The 19548-nt window shown below is 44.0% G+C and overlaps 1 protein-coding gene across 4 annotated transcripts; it reads left to right on the top strand.

Moving 5' to 3' along the window:
* Positions 1-3331: 3331 nt before the first annotated feature.
* Positions 3332-15086, top strand: LOC134099343 (spartin-like). Of its 4 annotated transcripts, none has more exons than XM_062552167.1 (8): positions 3332-3681; positions 4200-4981; positions 7794-8111; positions 10506-10626; positions 11155-11349; positions 11938-12096; positions 12252-12342; positions 12506-13562. In XM_062552167.1, exons 2-8 carry the CDS (start codon positions 4205-4207, stop codon positions 12549-12551), a joined length of 1707 nt encoding a protein of 568 aa, XP_062408151.1. In that variant the 5' UTR covers positions 3332-3681; positions 4200-4204; the 3' UTR covers positions 12552-13562. The 4 variants fall into 4 exon arrangements, with proteins under 4 accessions (XP_062408151.1, XP_062408148.1, XP_062408149.1 ...); XM_062552164.1 differs by having other exon boundaries at positions 3334-3681; positions 13421-15086; XM_062552165.1 differs by having other exon boundaries at positions 3335-3681; positions 4203-4981; positions 13421-15086.
* Positions 15087-19548: the final 4462 nt, after the last annotated feature.

Here is a 19548-nt window from a genome sequence, read left to right as displayed (position 1 = left end):
ATTTATGTTATAAGAAACCTGTTATCCCAGTGAACAACATGCAGCTGCTGTCACAGGCAACTCTGAGTCTCTGGGACACCCCATCTAGGGAGTTACCAAAGACACTCTCGCTGTTTGTTGAATTGTCAGTAGTTTTTTGTCAACAGAATATTTGTAATAGGACCAACAGGTGGAGGTATTATGATATGATATGATATGATATGATATGATATGATATGATATGATATGATATGATATGATATGATATGATATGATATGATATAATATGATATGATACTGTATATACTTTGTCCGAAAGGGAAATTTGCCTTGGACTCATGCGCTGCACAATGCCAACAATCAAAAACTCAGACAGAAAACACAGCATAAATAATACATAACAGACTAGCCCCCGCACCCCCCCCCCCCCCCCCCAAACACACACACCCACCCACCCACACACACACACACACACACACACACACACACACACAAACACACCTCCCATAAACATAAACATAAACATAAACACCATGGCACCACTGTGACTACAGCCTCAGGCAGACTCATTTCAAAGTTTGATGGAGGTATAGGCTTTAAAAATGACTTTTTAAAGCAGTTTTAAAGTGGTTCAGTTTACAGTGTGGGCCTCTATATCGTCTACCTGCGGGCAAAGTTCATACTTTGTGGTTTATGCTCTGTGTACAGTATAGGATATTTGATGGGTCAGTTAATATCCTCTGAGCTTGCCACAGAACAGACTGATCATATAAAGTTTGAAGGGACTGGTACTCCCTCCTACCCATCACCAATATGGCAGTGTGAATCAGACGGCTGAGCTTGTTATTCAGTTGCACAGTGAGGTTGCCAAACCATACTGACATCCCATACCTGACCAAGCTCACCTGACCAATACCGCCTGATAGAATACAAACATTATGGTACTCTTCCAGCGCACGCCCAGTCACTCACTATACGGTATAGTATCTGCTTTTGAATGTTCAGTCTGGAGGCCGTGTGAGCTTTTGTTCTTCTTTGCTGGCCAAAACTTTTAGTCAGCGTTGGACTCTCTGCTTCCAGGTGCACACACTAGCAGAGCACATTCCATGGCAAGTGCAGAGCAGAGGCATTTTCACCAGGGAAGCTCTCAGCTTCTGATTGAGCAAGGCCATTGAACGTGGCTTCTCCAGCAGAATTAAAACCAATATCTCAAATCACAGACTTTGCATCTTGTGGAAATGTTTGGATAATTCTTCTGATAATTGATCTCAAATACCTTGATTTAAGTCACGGTTCAAAAGGCAATAATATCAATGGATTACTTTATTTCATGCTGACATAATACATGTGGACAGACAGAGTATTTTTTTCTTGCACAGATTGTCACAAGAAATTATTTGCTTCGCATTTTTGGCGTTTACTTGTTCAGATTGCACAGAGTTGAAGAGTGTTTTTGATACTTTCATCTGAACACAACCACATCTGCTCACACAAGCTAAATGCAGCGCAAACAACATGTTTTTGGACTATAACCAAATTTAAACATCTTCTAAGGGTATTAATAAAATGTGCCGTGCACAATAAAATAAAAATAATAATAATAAAAACTATCATTGGGCCATAACTTACTTAGGCCTACAACTAAAACTATTTTATTTAAACATCAAATAAAAAAATAACACAGGCTTTTAAAGCTACCATGTGGAACTCAAAGCATTTTTTACTAAAAGATGACTGACTCTGAAGCACTCATAAGCATGGATAATTTATAGCATGGTAAAAAATGTAGAGAATCACTGTAAGAATTCCTTTAAGATTGAATCATTCATTTTGACAGAAGAATTTATAGCCCATAACAAGTAATATCAAACTGTCAGTAGATGATTTACACCTTTAGAGAAAATGTTGACTTCAAAGTCACAGAAAAATAAAGAAAGAATAGGACAGGTTGAAAATCTCAGAAGGCGCATCTGGTCCCAAAGGATGATCACAATTAAGATTAGCTTTCACGGTCATCGCTCAGCTTGATCCAATCAGTGTGAGGTTATATGGAAGGTCTGGTTTATGCCTTTTAGCAAAAGAATGTCATAGTATTGCTGTCTTTCTGGCCACAGATGTTCTCGAATGGAGGATTTGCGCAAAGGCCTATGCTCTATGTCAAACTGCCCAAAGTGAGCGTTTTTCACTGTGTTCATGCAAAAAATGGCATAATTTTAGGAATAGCCTTTCTTGTGAGAAATATTGATTCGCTTGTGCTAGACAGTGCTGGGTAGCCTACATTAGCCTATAATTCAGATGTATTATACAGTATGTGCTATTCTGGGATGTGGGGGGATTTGGGTGCTGTGGTGCAGATCTTTACTGATCATTAATAGGCTAAAATCTGTATGTCGAAGCCCGTCCTCTGCCTAAATATAGGCTATATTAATTATATGTGGATGTGAAATATTTAGATAGAGAAGCAGGCTTGTCTATTTTATTAGGCCTACTTGTATGGCTTTATTTCTATTACTGCTTTATTTCCATGAAATACAGACTTCAGTGATCATATATGGCCAGTTTGGCCATTCATGTAGGCTCCTACAAATATTTCCCCTTGGGGATCAATAAAGTATCTATCTATCTATCTAATAAGGTCTTTTGTTCAAGGTGTCCTTTGGCACATCTGAACATGTTGAATAAAGACAATGTGTGTTTGAACTATTTTCAACGATAGGCCTACTGTTAAAGTGTTATTACTAGCTTTCAATCTATTGGCTGGTCAAACATTGCAGACACATGATAGGCCTAGTCATTGCATCAGTCTCCAGATAACAGGCTACACTTTGCTCTGATCAGAGGAGGATTTCACTGTAGCTTGTGCAGTCTAGTCAAATGCTGAAATTAACACTTTTCCCGCGGGCATTTCTTGAAGTATTTACATGTTGATTATTTATTATTTTGCATATTATTTTGCTATTTTGACAGTTTTGTCTGTAGTTATCTATACAACCGGACGAGGGAGCCAAACGCAGCCAACACAACATTGTAAGACCTTTAGTTCCCAACACCGTCCATGATGCACAAAGACTGTCTACATTTAATATTTGTTGTCAATACACAATATAGCCTACTCAAAATGTGTAGCCTATTTAAACACATAATACACAATGGGAAACATCTGCTTAATGAAGTGAAAGTATGGGTTTTACTGTAACTAATACTTTTATTTTGACACTGAAGGTCCTTGTCTTGGGACATTGTACCTTTTACGTGATTCGCTGATTTTCACTCACGGAACAATGGTCAACGAATCGATGAGGACAATGTTGCCCCATTGTAGTTTACGTAACCAACTCACGATGGCTTTCAAAACAAGTGCTTCTCCTGGCGTGTATGAGTCATGCGATCCTATATGTGGACCACACTGGTCACCAATCAGTCTAATCGGTGACTCGGTCGCCTTCTTAAAACGAATGAGGGGACACTGTCACAGGCATATCGCTGGCCAGTGAATTGAACATTGGCTCTTGATAGCGACAGTGAATTGATTAACTGTTAGCCCTCGTATGGGCTTGAATTAGACCCAAACAAGTTACTTTCTGATACAACTTGGCTGTCTAGCTAGGTAGCTAACTGTAGTAGTTGTAATTAGCTAGCTCTGCTTTCAGTTTGCTAGTCATTTCAACACACGCTGTTCTGATTACTTACCAGCTAACACAGGTAAGTTAACGTTACTACTAGCTGTTGCTTTCTCTCGGAGAGGTTTTGTGTGTGTGACTTGTTCCTTCTAATGTACTTTCAATTGGCATTTGCTGGGTGTGAGTCAGATTATGTGGCACACTAAATTGATGAGTCGTGTTTATTTGTGGTAGTCGTATGTTAGCTATAACGTATAAGGCTGAGGGACTTCCTCTACACCCAGACATTGCGTCCTTATAATCTAGTTTGTTTGACAATCCATTGTTTTGGAAGCTATGAAGGTTCCCTAAGTAAGGATGAACGACTGGGCAAATAACATCAACTTCCTAGACGTATTTACCTCGAGTCTATCTGTAGTGTGGTACTTCGTTTGTCTCTATCTTCTTCATTTGATTACCTTCTCTAAATAAAAAAAAAGAAGTATCAGTCTAATGCACAAAACAAGTGCTTGTTGATAACAGTAATTAAACCCCCCTACTAGACCATTGAAAATGACAATGTAAGTCAGTAGTAATAACTGATGTGTCATCTGACCCTAGCAGGCATGGAGCAAGCAAAACAGGAAGCGTTTGATAAAGCCCGGCTGCAGGTCATCCAGGATGGCTACGAGCGCGCCTTCGAGTGTATCAACGAGGGTCTGTCTGAGGACGAAGCCGGACATCGAGCACATGCTCTGGACCTCTACCGCCGGGGCCGGCAGCACCTCCTCCGGGCCATCAGCGTGCCCTCGAAGGGCCTGGAGTGCGAGGGCAGCTCCTGGGACTCGGCCCGACAGATGCAGGAGAAGATGCAGGAGACCCTGAACAACATCACCACGCGCCTGGCTGTCCTGGAGACGACGGGAGAGCCCGCGGACGACGTCACCGCCGTGGACGGGCCGCCCTCTCAGGGCCTCTACCCCAAACTGCCCAAAGAGAAGCCTGCACGGCCGCTTCCCCCTCAGGTAGCGTGCACCAATGGCAAGCCGGCCGGAGCTCCTCTGCCGGGGTCCCCGACGGCGGCCCCGGCGTCCGAGCTCCCCCCGGCGTACTCCCCCCAGGCCGCGGACGGCCACATGTCCATCTCTTACGGCACGGACGCTGGCGAGAGGTCGCTGGTGGGGGACGAGTTCTACAGCCACGCGCCCAACGCGCCCCCGTCGCCCCAGAGCCTGGGCGAGGATGGCCAGGAGCTCTTCTTCTTGCCTCACGGGGTGCAGATCTTCTTCGTGACCCCAGAGGGGCACGTTAGCGCGCCGTCGTACCCGGGCTACCTGCGCATCGTCAAGTTCACCAGCGAGAGTTCCGAGACGATGCCCCTCCGACCCCCAGCCTTTCTGCAGGTAAGACACACCTGACAAGCCGAGGCGGGACATCACAGAGAAATGAGGGACTGCATATTAGAGCCATGCGTTTATTCCTTCTGTAAAATGTATTAAAACGTGCTTGTGGATTATTTACCAGTACCAGTAAACAGTAAGAGGGACCACTGAACAAATAAGTCAATGCAGTCAATCAGCTAAGGGCCACCTTACACCCAACAACTTTGATACGTTTTGGGAAAGATTCTTGAAAGATTGTAGTCTTTTGAGTGAGGTTTGAATGGGGGGCACTAGTTGTCTACTCGTTCTCAAATCTTGTCAAAGTTGTTTGGTGTAAGGAGATGGTAGGTTAAGAAAAATCTAGAACTATTCATGATGCAACATCTGATAACTACAGCGCAGCATGTGATTCCAACTGTTTGCCTGCCAACCTGTCAGCTGATGTAAACCAACGTTCCCTGGGCTTTTCCCAGCCGTCAGCCTATAACCTACTTACGTGGTTCAGTGTCAACCTGTTCAGCCATGGCCCTCCCCATACAACCCTCCCCCCTCTCCCTTCATCACTAATCAGGCCTATCTTTGTCCCTTGAGAGCGGGATCATGTGAGTGCTTACTCATTCGCAGCTCAAAATCCATTAGCACTGCTGGGATGTGATGTCATGCCATGCCAGAGAGAGAGAGAGAGAGGGAAAGGGAGGGAGGGAGGGAAACCCCTGGCTTCTTGACCCAGGGCTGTGTGCCTCCAGGCTACTGTACACGGGGACGGGAAACCACCACATCACAAGGCAACTCAATCTCTACTCTTGCTGATAAGAATTACGATGCGCACTTCCGCCGTCCTGTCTCAGAAAGCGCACACGTGCACTGCCCCACTGCCACAGAGACACGCTCTTGCACCCGACAATTACACTTTGGACGGCTGCACTCACGTGGTACTGACAATAGGCTGAACCAGTGCCGGAGCAGAGGTTAAATAAGTGTGCTCTAGAAATATGCCTTGGACGGGTGTTTATGAGTGAGTGTGTGTTTGTGCTTTGTAAAGTCTCACAGCTGATAGGCTAGTATCCGTCTCATGTAGCCAACAGAAAGCGGTTAGGTAACTGGAGCGCTGTAACCTTTCACCAGTGTGTCAGAGGAGCCCAGGCAAAAATGACACAGGCTTGCTCCTCCGAGTGCCCCACTAGACAGCCTGGCCAATTGCTCTCTGTCCCTTTGCACAACACTGTGCAACATTTTTTCACATTGTCCCTTTCCCCTCCTTGGAGCCAGTTTGTGAAAAGCCCCAATAAAAGCTGTCCCACTTCTTTTGAAGAGCCATAACGGAGGGAAGATGATTTGCTTGTGTTTGCTTTGGTCTCAAAGGCTGAGTGGTAGAGCGAAGTGGATGTATTATTTATGACTGGGATTTTCCACGTGGCCCGGCGCCGCAGCTGCGGCTGTTTGCTAGCTTAGCTTCGGGACGGTTTCCTGATGCTCCATCAGCTGTCTGCCCTGATGGCTTTCTCAGGCCTGCGGGCTGCAGTGGCTCCTGGCTCCCAGCTGAGAGCCAGACAGATACTCCAGCTGCCACAGGCTGACTGGCTGGGTGGGTGGTAGATAGATGGGTAGAAGGATGGGTGGGTGGCTGGATGGATGGATAGGTGAGTGACACAACTCCTTCCATGCCACTATCGTGCTGTCGATCTGCCAGTAGCCTTTAATCCTGCTGTCAGCCGACAGTCGGGAGCCACGAGAAGAAAATGGACTCGACGCAGATTCGGTCCAGCAGCTGTGATTCAGACAGCTCTGTCACTTAGATGAGCCTGCATGGACACACTCACACAGTGTCTCTCTTTCTTTATCACACACACATGCACACACACACACGCGCACACACACGCGCACACACACACACACACACACACACAGTTATGTTTCATTTCCACTTTAATGCACCTGTAGTACCCACCGTGTCTAACTCTTTTATATTTTTAGCCAACACACACACACACACACACACACACACACACACACACACACACACACACACACACACACACACACACACACACACACACACACACACACACACACACACACACACTGACACAAGCCCCCTGTCTCCACAAGTCATTGTTGATGGAGAATAGAAAGCCCTTTCATTTTCTGCAGCAGTGCAAATATTTGGCCTGCAATGTCATCATAATAAACGGTGCTCTCTTATCTGTTGACATTTAGATTAAAAGAGTATTACATGTGTTAGTCTTGAGGTACTCATCATGGCTTCACACAGCAAACACAATATTACTCTTTACCCTCTCATTGCCTTCAAGTGAGATCTTTGAAGGATGTTGAACTATTTCTTGAACTGATCTGCTGTATACAAAGTTCAAGTAGTTGATGCTGTTGTGTTGACTCAACTGAACTCTAAACTCTCTTTCACGTCTACAGGCAGCCAGGTGCTTAGGTGGCATATTTTCTCATGGTTCTGTGGTCATGCTGGCTGCATGCTTCAAATGCAAAGTATTTAATCAGAGTGGAGGCAGATATTTGGGATATTTGAGATGTGCCCTCGTTTGTCTAGTTTTTCCAGTCGTTTCCGTACCTTTTTTGCCATTAGAATGATCTCTGTTTCGTAAACTGAATTGCAGTATAATCCGCAATCCTTATTTATACTGAAATAAGGATTGCGTCAAACAAGATTAGTTTCCTTGAAAGAATCAGTCTTATACAAAACAAGACTTACTCAAAAATGCGAAGGAATTAAATACAGAAATGTTATACAAAGCTGTAAACTACCTAAACATCAGTTGTGTGTTTCTTATTGGGTTTCCCTTGTTGTGACTGTCTGCAGGTGTGTGACTGGCTTTACCCGCTGATGTCCACCGACTCGCCCGTCCTGCTCTGCAACACCGGCGTCTTCATGTTCCCGGACCTGATGGCGCAGCTGCCGGGCTCCTACGTCGGGGTGGTGCTCTCGACGGAGCTGCCCCTGGCTCAGCGCGAGGCCTTCTGCGACCTGCTGTCGCAGATGACTGACCTCCGAGTGCAGGTGAGCGACACCAGTGCCCCCTCGCCAGCCGGCGCAGCCCGAGGGTCACCCTCCGACGCCACGGGCACCACCACCACCTCCACCACCATCGCCCCTGCCCCCCCCCTCCCACGCAAACAGGTGCGGTATCAGCACGGTAAAATGCGCCGAAAAAAAAAACGTTTGTCACGTCCTGCACCGACGGCGCACCCTCTGCAATCAACTCAACCCCTGCATGTTCACGGCGGCTCTTAACTCCGATCACTGGGTGGCCCGATCCTCCCTTTTTTTTTTCCTGCTTTTTTGACGAGCACTCCACTCCCCGCCTCTGTCTGATCGTCCCGTCTGTGTGTCTAATTCGCTTTGATTCCAGTCGATTTGATGTGGTGTGAAAATGAACGCTTTTTGCTGCTGTGTCCTTTACAGATCACAGGGGTGTTTGAGAGGTTGAGAGATGTGTTTAAACAGGTACTAATGGAAACACTGGGGAACACCGCTGAAATTCCAAGTGTTGGGTCATGGCCGGGTGTGGTTAAACTGAATGACCTTTTCCTTAGTCTCTGATACCTTATGCAACAGTGGATATTATTAAGTTCTTAGTCAAGTGTTGTCAAATCAGATGGTTGTTTGTTGCTTTCTTTTCTAGACCAAATTATTTATTTAATGTGTTGCAGTGGAGAGTAAGGCTTTACACACACACACTTGCACACCATGTTTGAATAACTGTGTGTATGATTCAGTACATGAATCGCCTAGTAGTGTTTTTGGGGGAACCACTTTCTTGATACGGTAAAGGTCAGGGTAGAGGTCATTGAGGCTGGCCCATGAGGTGAGCATCGCTGATGGAGATGACTAACTCCTCGGCTGCTCTCCAGTGCCCTTTCATCCCAGACCACTTGGAATTTCATGCGGTATTCCCAGCGTTCCCTAACTAACCAAAGCTTGCTACTGATGCACATAAAATAGTTATGAAACACCTCTAGACTTGGATGGTTCGAGAGCTATGCTGACCATGCACATAGAAAGAGAAACTGACAGAGAGAGAGAGGAAAAAGAGAAAAGGTGAGAAGAAAGAAAACAGACAAAAAAAGAGTGTGTGGAGAGAGCTACTTGTTGCTGAGCTCCGTGGCCTTCACTTGAGCACTCCAGTGGATTTGGGACCAGCAGGGGATAAGGGCATTACTGAGCTCTAATGCCCTTGGCTCGCCAGGCCGCCACCTCACTCTGCAAGTCAGCCTGCGTTAATGAAAGGAGGGAGATGATGAAAGAATGGGAGACCGATGGAGACAGAGAGAGAGGAGGGGAGAGGGAGTCGGCGAAGGAGAGCGCTGCTTCTGAACAAGCTCAGACAGATCTCATAGGCAGGTGTTCAGGTGCATTTCATATGTCTGTCATTTTTCCGGGGCATTTTAATAAAAAAGTATTATCCCCAGGGAATCCACATAGGCAACCGCTGAATGCATGATGGCATTTGAAAGCACAGACACTAATATGGAACAGCCTTCACGTACTGTAAAGCATACTGCCTCTGAATGCCCAAGCGTCTCAGGCTGGCGGCTCTAGATCTCGTAGGCATCTGGGGTTTTAGGGAAGGGAATGGCCGCCAAGGCCTCTTGTTCTTCCTGGAAGAACAACAGAACAGTCGACGCCATTGTTTGTGGGCACAACACGCAGCCTTTGTGCCTCTCCTTGTGACCCGCCGGGCAGTGCAAGGAGCACGGCGGCAAAAACAACTAGACAGTGATGAGTGGAAGAGATGACAGGGCAGGAGCAGTGACACACACACACACACACACACACTACATCACACACACACACACACACACACACACACACACACACACTACAACACACACACACACACACACACACACACACACACTACATCACACACACACACACACACACACACACACTACATCACACACACACACACACACACACACATACACACGCACACTACAACACACACACACATACACACGCACACTACAACACACACACACACACACACACACACACCCCATCACTCACAACCACTCATCACACATCACTGTGGGCACTGCCAGCGAGGACAGCTCTAGCTAGTGTCTGCAGGTGGAAAAGTAATGTGCAGTAGAGTAACGCCAGCTCCCAACCCGTTGCCATCACCCCGCCAGCCCTGCTGCTTCTGCTGCTGCTCCGATGAAGTAAGCGCAATATTCTGCTGTGCTCTACCCGCTCCCCTATGAGAGCGCAGGGTAGCGGCTGTGTTGGAACTGTTGTGCCCGTTGCCATGCTCTCTGACGTGTGTGTGTGTGTGTGTGTGTGTGTGTGTGTGTGTGTGTGTGTGTGTGTGTGTGTGTGTGTGTGTGTGTGTGTGTGTGTGTGTGTGTGTGTGTGTGTGTGTGTGTGTGTGTGTGTGTGTGTGTGTGTGTGTGTGTGTGTGTGTGTGTGTGTGTGTGTGTGTGTGTGTGTGTGTGTGTGTGTGTGTGTGTGTGTGTGTGTGTGTGTGTGTGTGTGTGTGTGTGTGTGTGTGTGTGTGTGCTCTTGCAGGACCCCGGGGAAGAGGCGGCCACCATCAACCTGGGCGAGAAGGTGCCTCTAGCACCCCCTGATGGAGATGATAAGACACTGCCTGAGTGGAGCGAGAAGGTGGCCCAGGGTATCCTCACAGGTGAGAGACTGAGAAAGCCACTGTGACCTCTACACATTTCTATGGGCCTCTATTGCAGTAGGCACGGACTCTCAAGCTCTCTGCGTGTTTGTCTAGATGATTCCGTAGCAGGCACAAATAGTATTGTTGATTTGGTTTGAATCAGTTCATTGTATCTCCTGAGGCATTATACTGTACATACTGTATACTCAACACATTATGTTGTTCGTGTTGTGCATATGAGATGTTTACTATATATGTGATGGGATCCGGGAAGACCCATCACATTGTGAAAGCAAGAATCATTGATTATTGCTCCGTTTCAATCCTTTCAAGCGAAATGATACCATTCTAGCCACATCCTGGATACCACCCTAGGGCTAGAATGGTATCAGAATCTTTAACTGTGAAGGGTTTTCCCAGATCCCATCACATATGTTTTTATAGATAATTTATATGACGATATTTTATATTCTATTATGCTTTATGTAGAGTCATTCAGCTGAATGGGATTGAATGCGTTTGTGTGTGTGCTGCCCCGTACTACAGGGGCGTCGTGGCTGAGCTGGGGGCTGGTGAAGGGGGCCGAGTACACGGGCAAGGCCATCCAGAAGGGGGCGTCGAAGCTGCGGGACAACATCACCCCAGAGGACAAGCCCACCCACGTCAGCCCCGGCGTCACCAAGAGCCTGCAAGTGGCCAAGCAGGCCACCGGCGGAGCCGTCAAAGTCAGCCAGTTTCTGGGTAAGCCCATGCTGAGCGTGGAAACTGGCAAGCCGGGTTTGGAAGCACGCCGCCGCGGCTCCAGACTGACGGCTCTTTGAGGAGTCATAGTACACCCCCCTCCACCCCCACCCCCCATCCCCCTTGTGTATTTTATAAAAGCTATAATTATTTTCAGGAAAAAATGATGGGGTGATTCTGTGTGTCTTTTTGTGTGTGCCGGTGATAAATCTGTCCAGCTCACTTTGGCAATAGCGTGTCAGTGACTGACAGAGAAAATATACAAGATGCGTCAAGAGGAAATCCAGCGTTTATTGTCAACACATTTCTAAAGCTGCTGGTAATTGGCAAGGAGTGTCCAAACATGATGGAAAATGGGGTCGTGTGTGTGAGGTTGCTTGAGGACATTTACAGTAGTCGGTGTAACTCATGCGCTACTGAGCTGAAACCTAGCTGTCTGCGTAAGCTGTTGTTGACACAAGCCATCGCTAACAGCTAAAGGATGTGCCCAGCCTCTCCTCACAGCACTACTGTAGCAGACACACACTGAGTGCTGTGTTTGTGAAGTGCCTGATGTTTGTTTGTTTGTTTGTTTGTTTGTGTTGACAGTTGACGGGGTGTGCACAGTGGCAGGCCACGTAGGGCGAGAGCTGGCACCACACGTGAAGAAGCACGGAAGCAAGCTGATCCCGGAGTCCATGAGGAAGGACAAGAATGGCCGCTCCAACATCGACGGGGCCATGGTGGTGGCTGCCAGTGGAGTGCAAGGTACAACAGCACCACCTACTGGTAGAAGATATGGCTGAATCATCTGAGCCACTGCTCAAAATGTGCCTAATGTGTGTGTGTGTGTGTGTGTGTGTGTGTGTGTGTGTGTGTGTGTGTGTGTGTGCATGTGTGTCTGTTTGTCATTTAATGCACAGGTTTTGCTACCGTTTGGACGGGCTTGGAAGTGGCAGCAAAAGACATTGCTCAGAACGTTGCATCAGAGACTGTCAGCACAGTCAAACACAAGTGAGTGCTTCTAAAAACATTTTTTTTCCCCCTGTTAAAAGTTGTTGTTGATCTGTTACATTCAGAGACATGTTCCCCCACTGGCTTGCTTGGAGTGCTCATGTATCCTAATGAACGCGAACAAAATCCGTGCTCACAATGTTGTTTTCCCATTCACTTACAGATACAGGGGTCTAGATGCGGCCCTAGACCCTCCAGTTAAGAAGTAGTCCCTACTCCCCCCCTCACCTTAAATCAATTAAAAACCTGCTTGATGCCAGATCAACCCGTCATTGCAACAGGCATGGCTCAGGCTTATCTGCACTGCTCTCTAATTGGATATTTGGCTAATGCAGTGAGTCACTGGCGTGCTGTTGACCGATGCGCTAGTTGACCGATGCGCTACCGCGGTTGCTGTCTAGCCTGGCTGTGCTCTCCGCTCTGTTAATCACTGCAAACTAATGGATGTGGGGGTGTCTGACTTTTCCCCCCCTCAAGTCGGTCAAACACAGAGGGTGCCAGTAGGCAGTAGTGGAATGTGACATGTTTAATAGTCTGGCAGGGTAATTTGGTTCTGGGGTTTGTAGTTGTTGTTTTTAATTACAACATGCTGTAGAAGTCCAATCCAATAAGGAAAAATACATGATTGGGTATTTGGTGTTTTTTTTAATCGAGTAATTTGCCTCTCCTGTAATTTGGGATGCCTAAAATGTATAGGACTTTTGTTTGCTTAATGAAGGAATGTTTTTTCTTCCTCTATTGTTTAATCAGAAGGTTTATTCAATGTCAATATCACCCAGGCATCCGCACAGACATGGGCTTGATGGCTTTGCATGCTCTAATCCACACTCCATCTCTCTCTCTCTCTCTCTCTCTCTCTTTCTCTCTCTCTTTTTCTTTCTGTTCTTCATTTCTCTTTCATCCACCATGGCCTTCACTCTTTCTTTCTTTCTTTCTTTCTTTCTTTCTTTCACTCTTTCACCCCTCATGGCCTTCACTCTATCTCCACTTCCTCCTGTCCTCCCTTCACTCTGACAATCACCTCCCCTCCTCCACTTTTCTTCACTTTTGCCTTTTTGCACTTTGACATGCAACGAAGGTACGGGCCAGAGGCCGGACAGGCCACCGACCATGCCGTCAACTCGGCCATGAACATGGGCATGACCGCCTTCAACATCGACAACCTGGGCATCAAGGCTGTGGTGAAGAGGACGGGCAAGCAGACTGCTGCCGCCCTGCTGGAGGACTACAAGATCCAGGAGAGCCCTGGCAAAGAGAAATCAGTGGCCAAACCCCAAAAAAGTCCCCAAAAAAGTCCCCAAAAGAGTCCCCAAAAGGACCCCAAAAAGTCATGAATACCACCCACCACTGACCACAAACCCCTCCTCCTTATTTCAGTGCTATTACTCCATAGAGCCTTAAATTGTTCTTTTGAAAATATAATAATATAATATATCTCTATTTAAATATATATACACAATACATACATATACTTATCAGTATAGTAATTATAAAAAGCTGTGTTCTATATTCATATTTCACAAAGATTATATATTAAAGACAATATTTATTTATATGACTATTATCTATTTTCTACTTGCCCAATTCTAGTTTGCTGATATGCATTTTTAGAATTGCAATGCCAGCTGTGCGATGTCGCATCCTGGAGCACTTTAGCCCTTTTAATGAGGAAGAGAGGACCTGTAGGATTTAGATTTTTTGTTTTGTTTTGTTTTGTTTTTTTCTAGTCTACACTGTTTTTTTGTATCAATTGAGATGATAGACAAAGTGACGTTTTGAAGATACTGTATGTTGAAAGGCTACCCTTTCTCACCAGACGGGTGTATTACACAATGAGATTACTCGTTTATCTAGGTGACTCTACTAGTAAAGGACTATTCACACCAAGAACGATAACGCTAAGTATAATGACAGTAATAGCTAAAATTAATCATGACGTAAAACACATTCACTTTAACAACTTGAAGAACAATATTGTCTGGAATCACTTTCAGAGTGATTTTGAACATGATGATTAAAAAGAATCCATCCAATTTTAGACATCAGATGCATCAACACAAGGAGAGACTTTTCTTGTTGTTGATCAGTGTGGATGCTCATATAGCTATAGGTCTAGCTACACTTTAGTTATCGGTACTGGTGTGAATGACCCTTATCCACTGCATCAAGCATCTTTTGATTCACAAGTGACTAGCTTTGAGATACCGGCTACTAAGTTACCTGGGTAACCCAGCAGTCTTGCTGTGTTGTTTGGCCCACAGAGTTGCCACTGACACTCGAGTACAATGGCCTTGGATCTCAAACCTGTCAGGGACAAAATGGTTACCACATTCTCTAGAGCCTTAACACATTTTAGGTTGAGTTACAGTTAACTGACTGATATTAATATGAGCACTAACATCTCACCTCACTAACTGTCCATGTCAACGTGTTTTAAGTTTCACTGTTAAACTTGAGTACATTAAATATAGCTGCCTGATGAACATAAATGCACAGTTGGACCATTTTAAAACATTTCTAACATTTCTAACATTTTAACCTGGCTTTTTAACCTGTGAAGAAAAAAAGTGTGTTAATTCAGTTGACGTGTTGTCCTATTTCAGACATATTTGCTGATGTGTGTGCTAAAATGGTTATTCTCTAACTGCAATGTTGTATGTCCACTCTATGTTGTGCTCATCCACAGAAATGTGTTGCTAAATTAAAAGTGTCTTTAACGTGAAGGCATAATAAACACCTGTTTGAAGGAACAATTGATTGATCTTGTTTTGTTTGTTTTTATAAGAATACTTTTTTTTCTCTTTATTACTGCTGAAGAATACTTGACATTTGAAAACATACTTGCTTCCCTCCTATTTAGGGCTGCCACTGTGGAAGAAGAGAATGAGTATTTTTAAGGGGGGGCTGTTATAGTTCACTATATCACTCTAATGACCTCAGTAATTTGTGTACAATGCAGACATTATATACACAAAACAGTGCAATCCTTGCAGGGACCTTAACATTGCAGATATTATCACCAGAGTGCAGTGAAATGTGTTGGTGCAAGAGAGAATGAAGAGAGTGGCTGAAATGTAACTCATGATCCTCAAGCTGCCATTGAAGAGTGTGTGCACCACCTAGTGGTCATGATGTGTCCCAAATATCTCATGTGACCAAACGTCTCACTAATCTGTCATGTTGAAAGTGATGTCAGACCTGGGAACCAATCAGAGGATGGACCAGTTAACAGAATTAAAATGTATATATAAAAAATATATATATCTTGATCTTGATACTTTGCAATTGACAAAATCCCCTCATGGTCAAAATGAAAACAAATGTCTACAAAGTAATAATGTCTTAAAGTGAGGGAATGCTGAAAAGAGTGCGGGGATGGATTCAAAAAACATCCCAAAACTGAACATCCCCTGGAGTCTATCAGAATGTAAGGAATATGGCAAATGTCCAAAGAGCAGGCCATACCTGCAAACTGGGGGAGGCCACCAAGGCACCTATGACAACTCTGAAGAAGTTAGAAGCTTCAGCAGCTGAGATGGAAGAAACTTTGAATAGAACAACTTTTAGAGGTAAAAGGCAAAGGCGTGTAAAGGTAAAAGTAAAATGAATTCAGCAAAATATATGATAATCCTGGAGGACAATCTGCTTCAGTCTGTAAGAGAACTATGACTTGGGAGAAGATTCTGGAGTGGCTGAGTGGAAGACCAGACCTCAATCCAATAGAAAATGTGTGGCTGGACTTGAATTGGGCTGTTCACACCTGACAAAGTTTGAGAGATTTTGCAAAGAAGAATTGAGTCAAATTCCAGTATCCAGATGTGCAAGCCTCGTTGAGACCTATCCACAGAGGCTCTGTGCTTTAATTGCGGCCTTGAAGGGGACGAATATTTATGCAATATTTATGTAAATTATTGTAAGAACAGCCTGATTAAATTGATCAATATTCCATTTAAAAAAGCAGTAAAGGGGGAAATATCCCAGGAGGGTGAATAGTCTTTATAGGCACTGTATACAGTACCTCAGGCTCAGATCCAATGCATCAACATAAATTGCAACAGTGCACAGAACAGAAACATGATATTTTAGACGATTGGAGAGTTGCCCACTTTCTAACATGTGTACTTCTGCAGATTACAAATGTCCAGTGGATGTGATTGAAGTCTGACATACTTCTTGTCTGATCCTCTCTTTAGTGAGATGATCGCATTTTTAACAGCTCAGATCTCTTGCACGTTTCCATTTCATTTTCAGCCTCCATGCCTTTTACTGTTGTGTATGATTGACAAAAGTAATCTGAAATGTGTAATTCTTGGCTCTTTTCTTTCAGAACCAGGTGCCCTCACCAGAGACTCCAGACCATTCCAGCCGACTTGTTGATAGCAATAAAGGCAATGCACATTTTGGAACTTCATACAATCTGATTAAGCTGACTCCGTTAACATATTTGAACATATTAAAATCCCCCCCCCCCCCCAAGCTTTCTTCTCCATGCATCTCTACAAAAGTTGATTTCTTTGATTTCTTTCATGCAGGTTCCGAGTCTGTCGGACTGCCACATTCAGCACATTGGAAAATATTATGTTAAATGATAGATAGATAGATAGATACAGTAGATAGATAGATAGATACTTTATTGATCCCCAAGGGGAAATTCAAATGGGTATCCAGTGAATCAAAAATTGTGGTGTAAAGCACAATACTGTGGGCATTCTGGTTGCTAAAAGGCAATGACAGAGAAACCATTCCCCTGTAAGTCCAAATGAGTTTGAAGCTGTTATTAGGTTGTTCAATACAGAAATTGATGCATGAAGTCTAACTGATATAACTGATTAACTGAAAATGTAAACAAATTTAAGGGCATTGAGAATACTTTATTGATGCTGACTGGGTAACAAGGGAATGTGTTGAACCAAACTAGTCAATAACAGAGAATACACACATTTTGGGCCTGCTATTTAAATCTAAACTTATTTTCAAGCTAAAGTCATATTCTCAACGCATGAAGGGTTTTGGTTCACTATATCCTCAATTTTAATGAATTTTCATAAATATGTTGTTGTTGTCGTTTTCCGGATAATTTCATTGGAAGTGAACTGTAATTCGGTTATTATTATTTTATTTATTTTTACTCAATCAAAACAACATAACTACAGTTATATTGATATTACCTGAAATACAAAACTAAATAGGCCTACCATAACTTAGCCTATTAATGATTTATAAAGTGAAGATAGCGTTCTGTTCAATTACACAAATTGGCTAGGCTATATTACCCAAAGCCTATAACAAAATAATACACCATGAACCTTGCACACTGTTTGTTTATCGATACTGCAAGGATATTTGTTGCTCACATCAAATCAGTCTGTTCATCTGGTCAGTCTGTTCCTCTATTCTCTCATTCAAAGTCTATGTATAAAGTCTAAATCTGCATTCAGTCAAATCTAATCAACAGTACAAATCACAGCCTCTACTTTTTGTCATTTTGAAAGCTGAAAATGCAATAAAATCCTCTATCTGGCATATTTCAGCTGTCCTACTCCATTTATTTAGCTCTTTGTCCCTTGCGTATACAGTATCTAATGCAATTATTCAACAGAGGGGAAAAAAAATGTTTCCTAAGCTCAGACTGACAAAAAAAAAAAAAAAAGATGCTGATGATGGTATTTTAAGTGATTGGATGTCGGATCATAAGTTAATCAATTTAAATCAAATCAATACATTCCCTGGAACAAGTTAAGAGTTTTTTTAAGCAACCTATCTAATCCACTGTCACTCTTCAACTGGCTAATTGTGTCCCATCCCCATGCTGTGCAACTATTGATTCTTGTGGAGGCTAAACCTTGGGTGGCACGCAAATAGGTCAGTGGGCATTGCTATCTCTAGTCCTCCATGATAAAATAGACTCAACTAATGGAGTCTGTGATTGCAACTCCTGTTTTGTCCATAACAACATAACTGCAGACAGATAGATAGATAGATAGATTATAGATTATATTGATAATACCTGAAATATACAATTAATTAACATGACAATATATATCTTCTATGTTCAATTACACAAATATTGACTATAGACAAACCAACAAAATAATACACCATGAACCTTGCACACACTTTGTTTATTGAAAGTGCAGGGAAATGTGTTGTTCACATCAAATCAGTCTGTTCATCTGCTGTTCATCCACTGGTTTGCCTCAAATCACCCTGTTCATCTACTCTTGGGTGTTTTATCCTATATACAGTTTACATTGATTGGTTGTTGACACAATGAAACACATTTGACCCTGAAGTTACATAGCGACTCAGTGTCCCTTTAGTATGGCGTTTGGCCTATTGACTGTATTGAAAATGGTTTGTGATAAATGTTTCACTTTATTTACTTTTACAGTATGTGCTCTGATACAGGCTATATGATAGGGGCTATCCGGAAGTGTAAGAGCAAACCCGCCCTTTAAGGTAAATGGTGATTGGCTGCAACCAATCGATGTCACTTGCTGCAATACAACTAGTTGTATAGAACATGTGTTGGAAAAAAATAGACCACGAGTTTTTTTGTTAATTAATCGTGCAGAAAAATGCGAGGAAGTAGGGTGTGTAATCCTACCCAATTCAATGTATTGTCCATGCATCAGCAATATGCACTCCTTCCATTCTGTGCAGGGAAATATCTGGAGAATGACACGGGCGTGTCAAGCACGTGGACAAGTGGGTATGGTCGTGGAACACACAAATACAGGAGATGTTTACATTAACTATTTACAGCGTTTACCCAGCTGTTAACCCATCAATAATAGCCTACAAATAATGGCATAAATTGTGTCCTATGTCCGTCAAATTTATTTTTCGCGTCTTGACTGAGCATGGCTGTTTTCACAGTTATGAAAAGCATTGTCAAAGCTTTTCAGACTTTTAGTTATAATAAAACGTGTCGTAGCCAGCAACCGAATGGGTTAGATGGATTAACCTCGCGCATCCTATTAAGCGCATCTCCAGGGATACTAGCCCAGGCTACCGGTAAAGGCGTGTGCTGTACTCCGACTCCGCATCTCAATGAGGGGACGGACCAATGTAAATCATTGCCAAAAGGGGGGACGAACACCAGCTGCAGCCCAGCCTCCGTCTCGCACGGAGAACACGAGTGTAACCACAGGGCAACAAAGAGGCACACGATTCTCCCCACTGCCTTTACCAACCCCAAACCAT

The sequence above is a fragment of the Sardina pilchardus genome, chromosome 13 (genome assembly GCF_963854185.1).
Source record: "Sardina pilchardus chromosome 13, fSarPil1.1, whole genome shotgun sequence".
Lineage (NCBI taxonomy): Eukaryota > Metazoa > Chordata > Actinopteri > Clupeiformes > Clupeidae > Sardina > Sardina pilchardus.
Note: the sequence above shows the minus strand (reverse complement) of the source record. Positions and strands in the feature narration are given on the sequence as shown.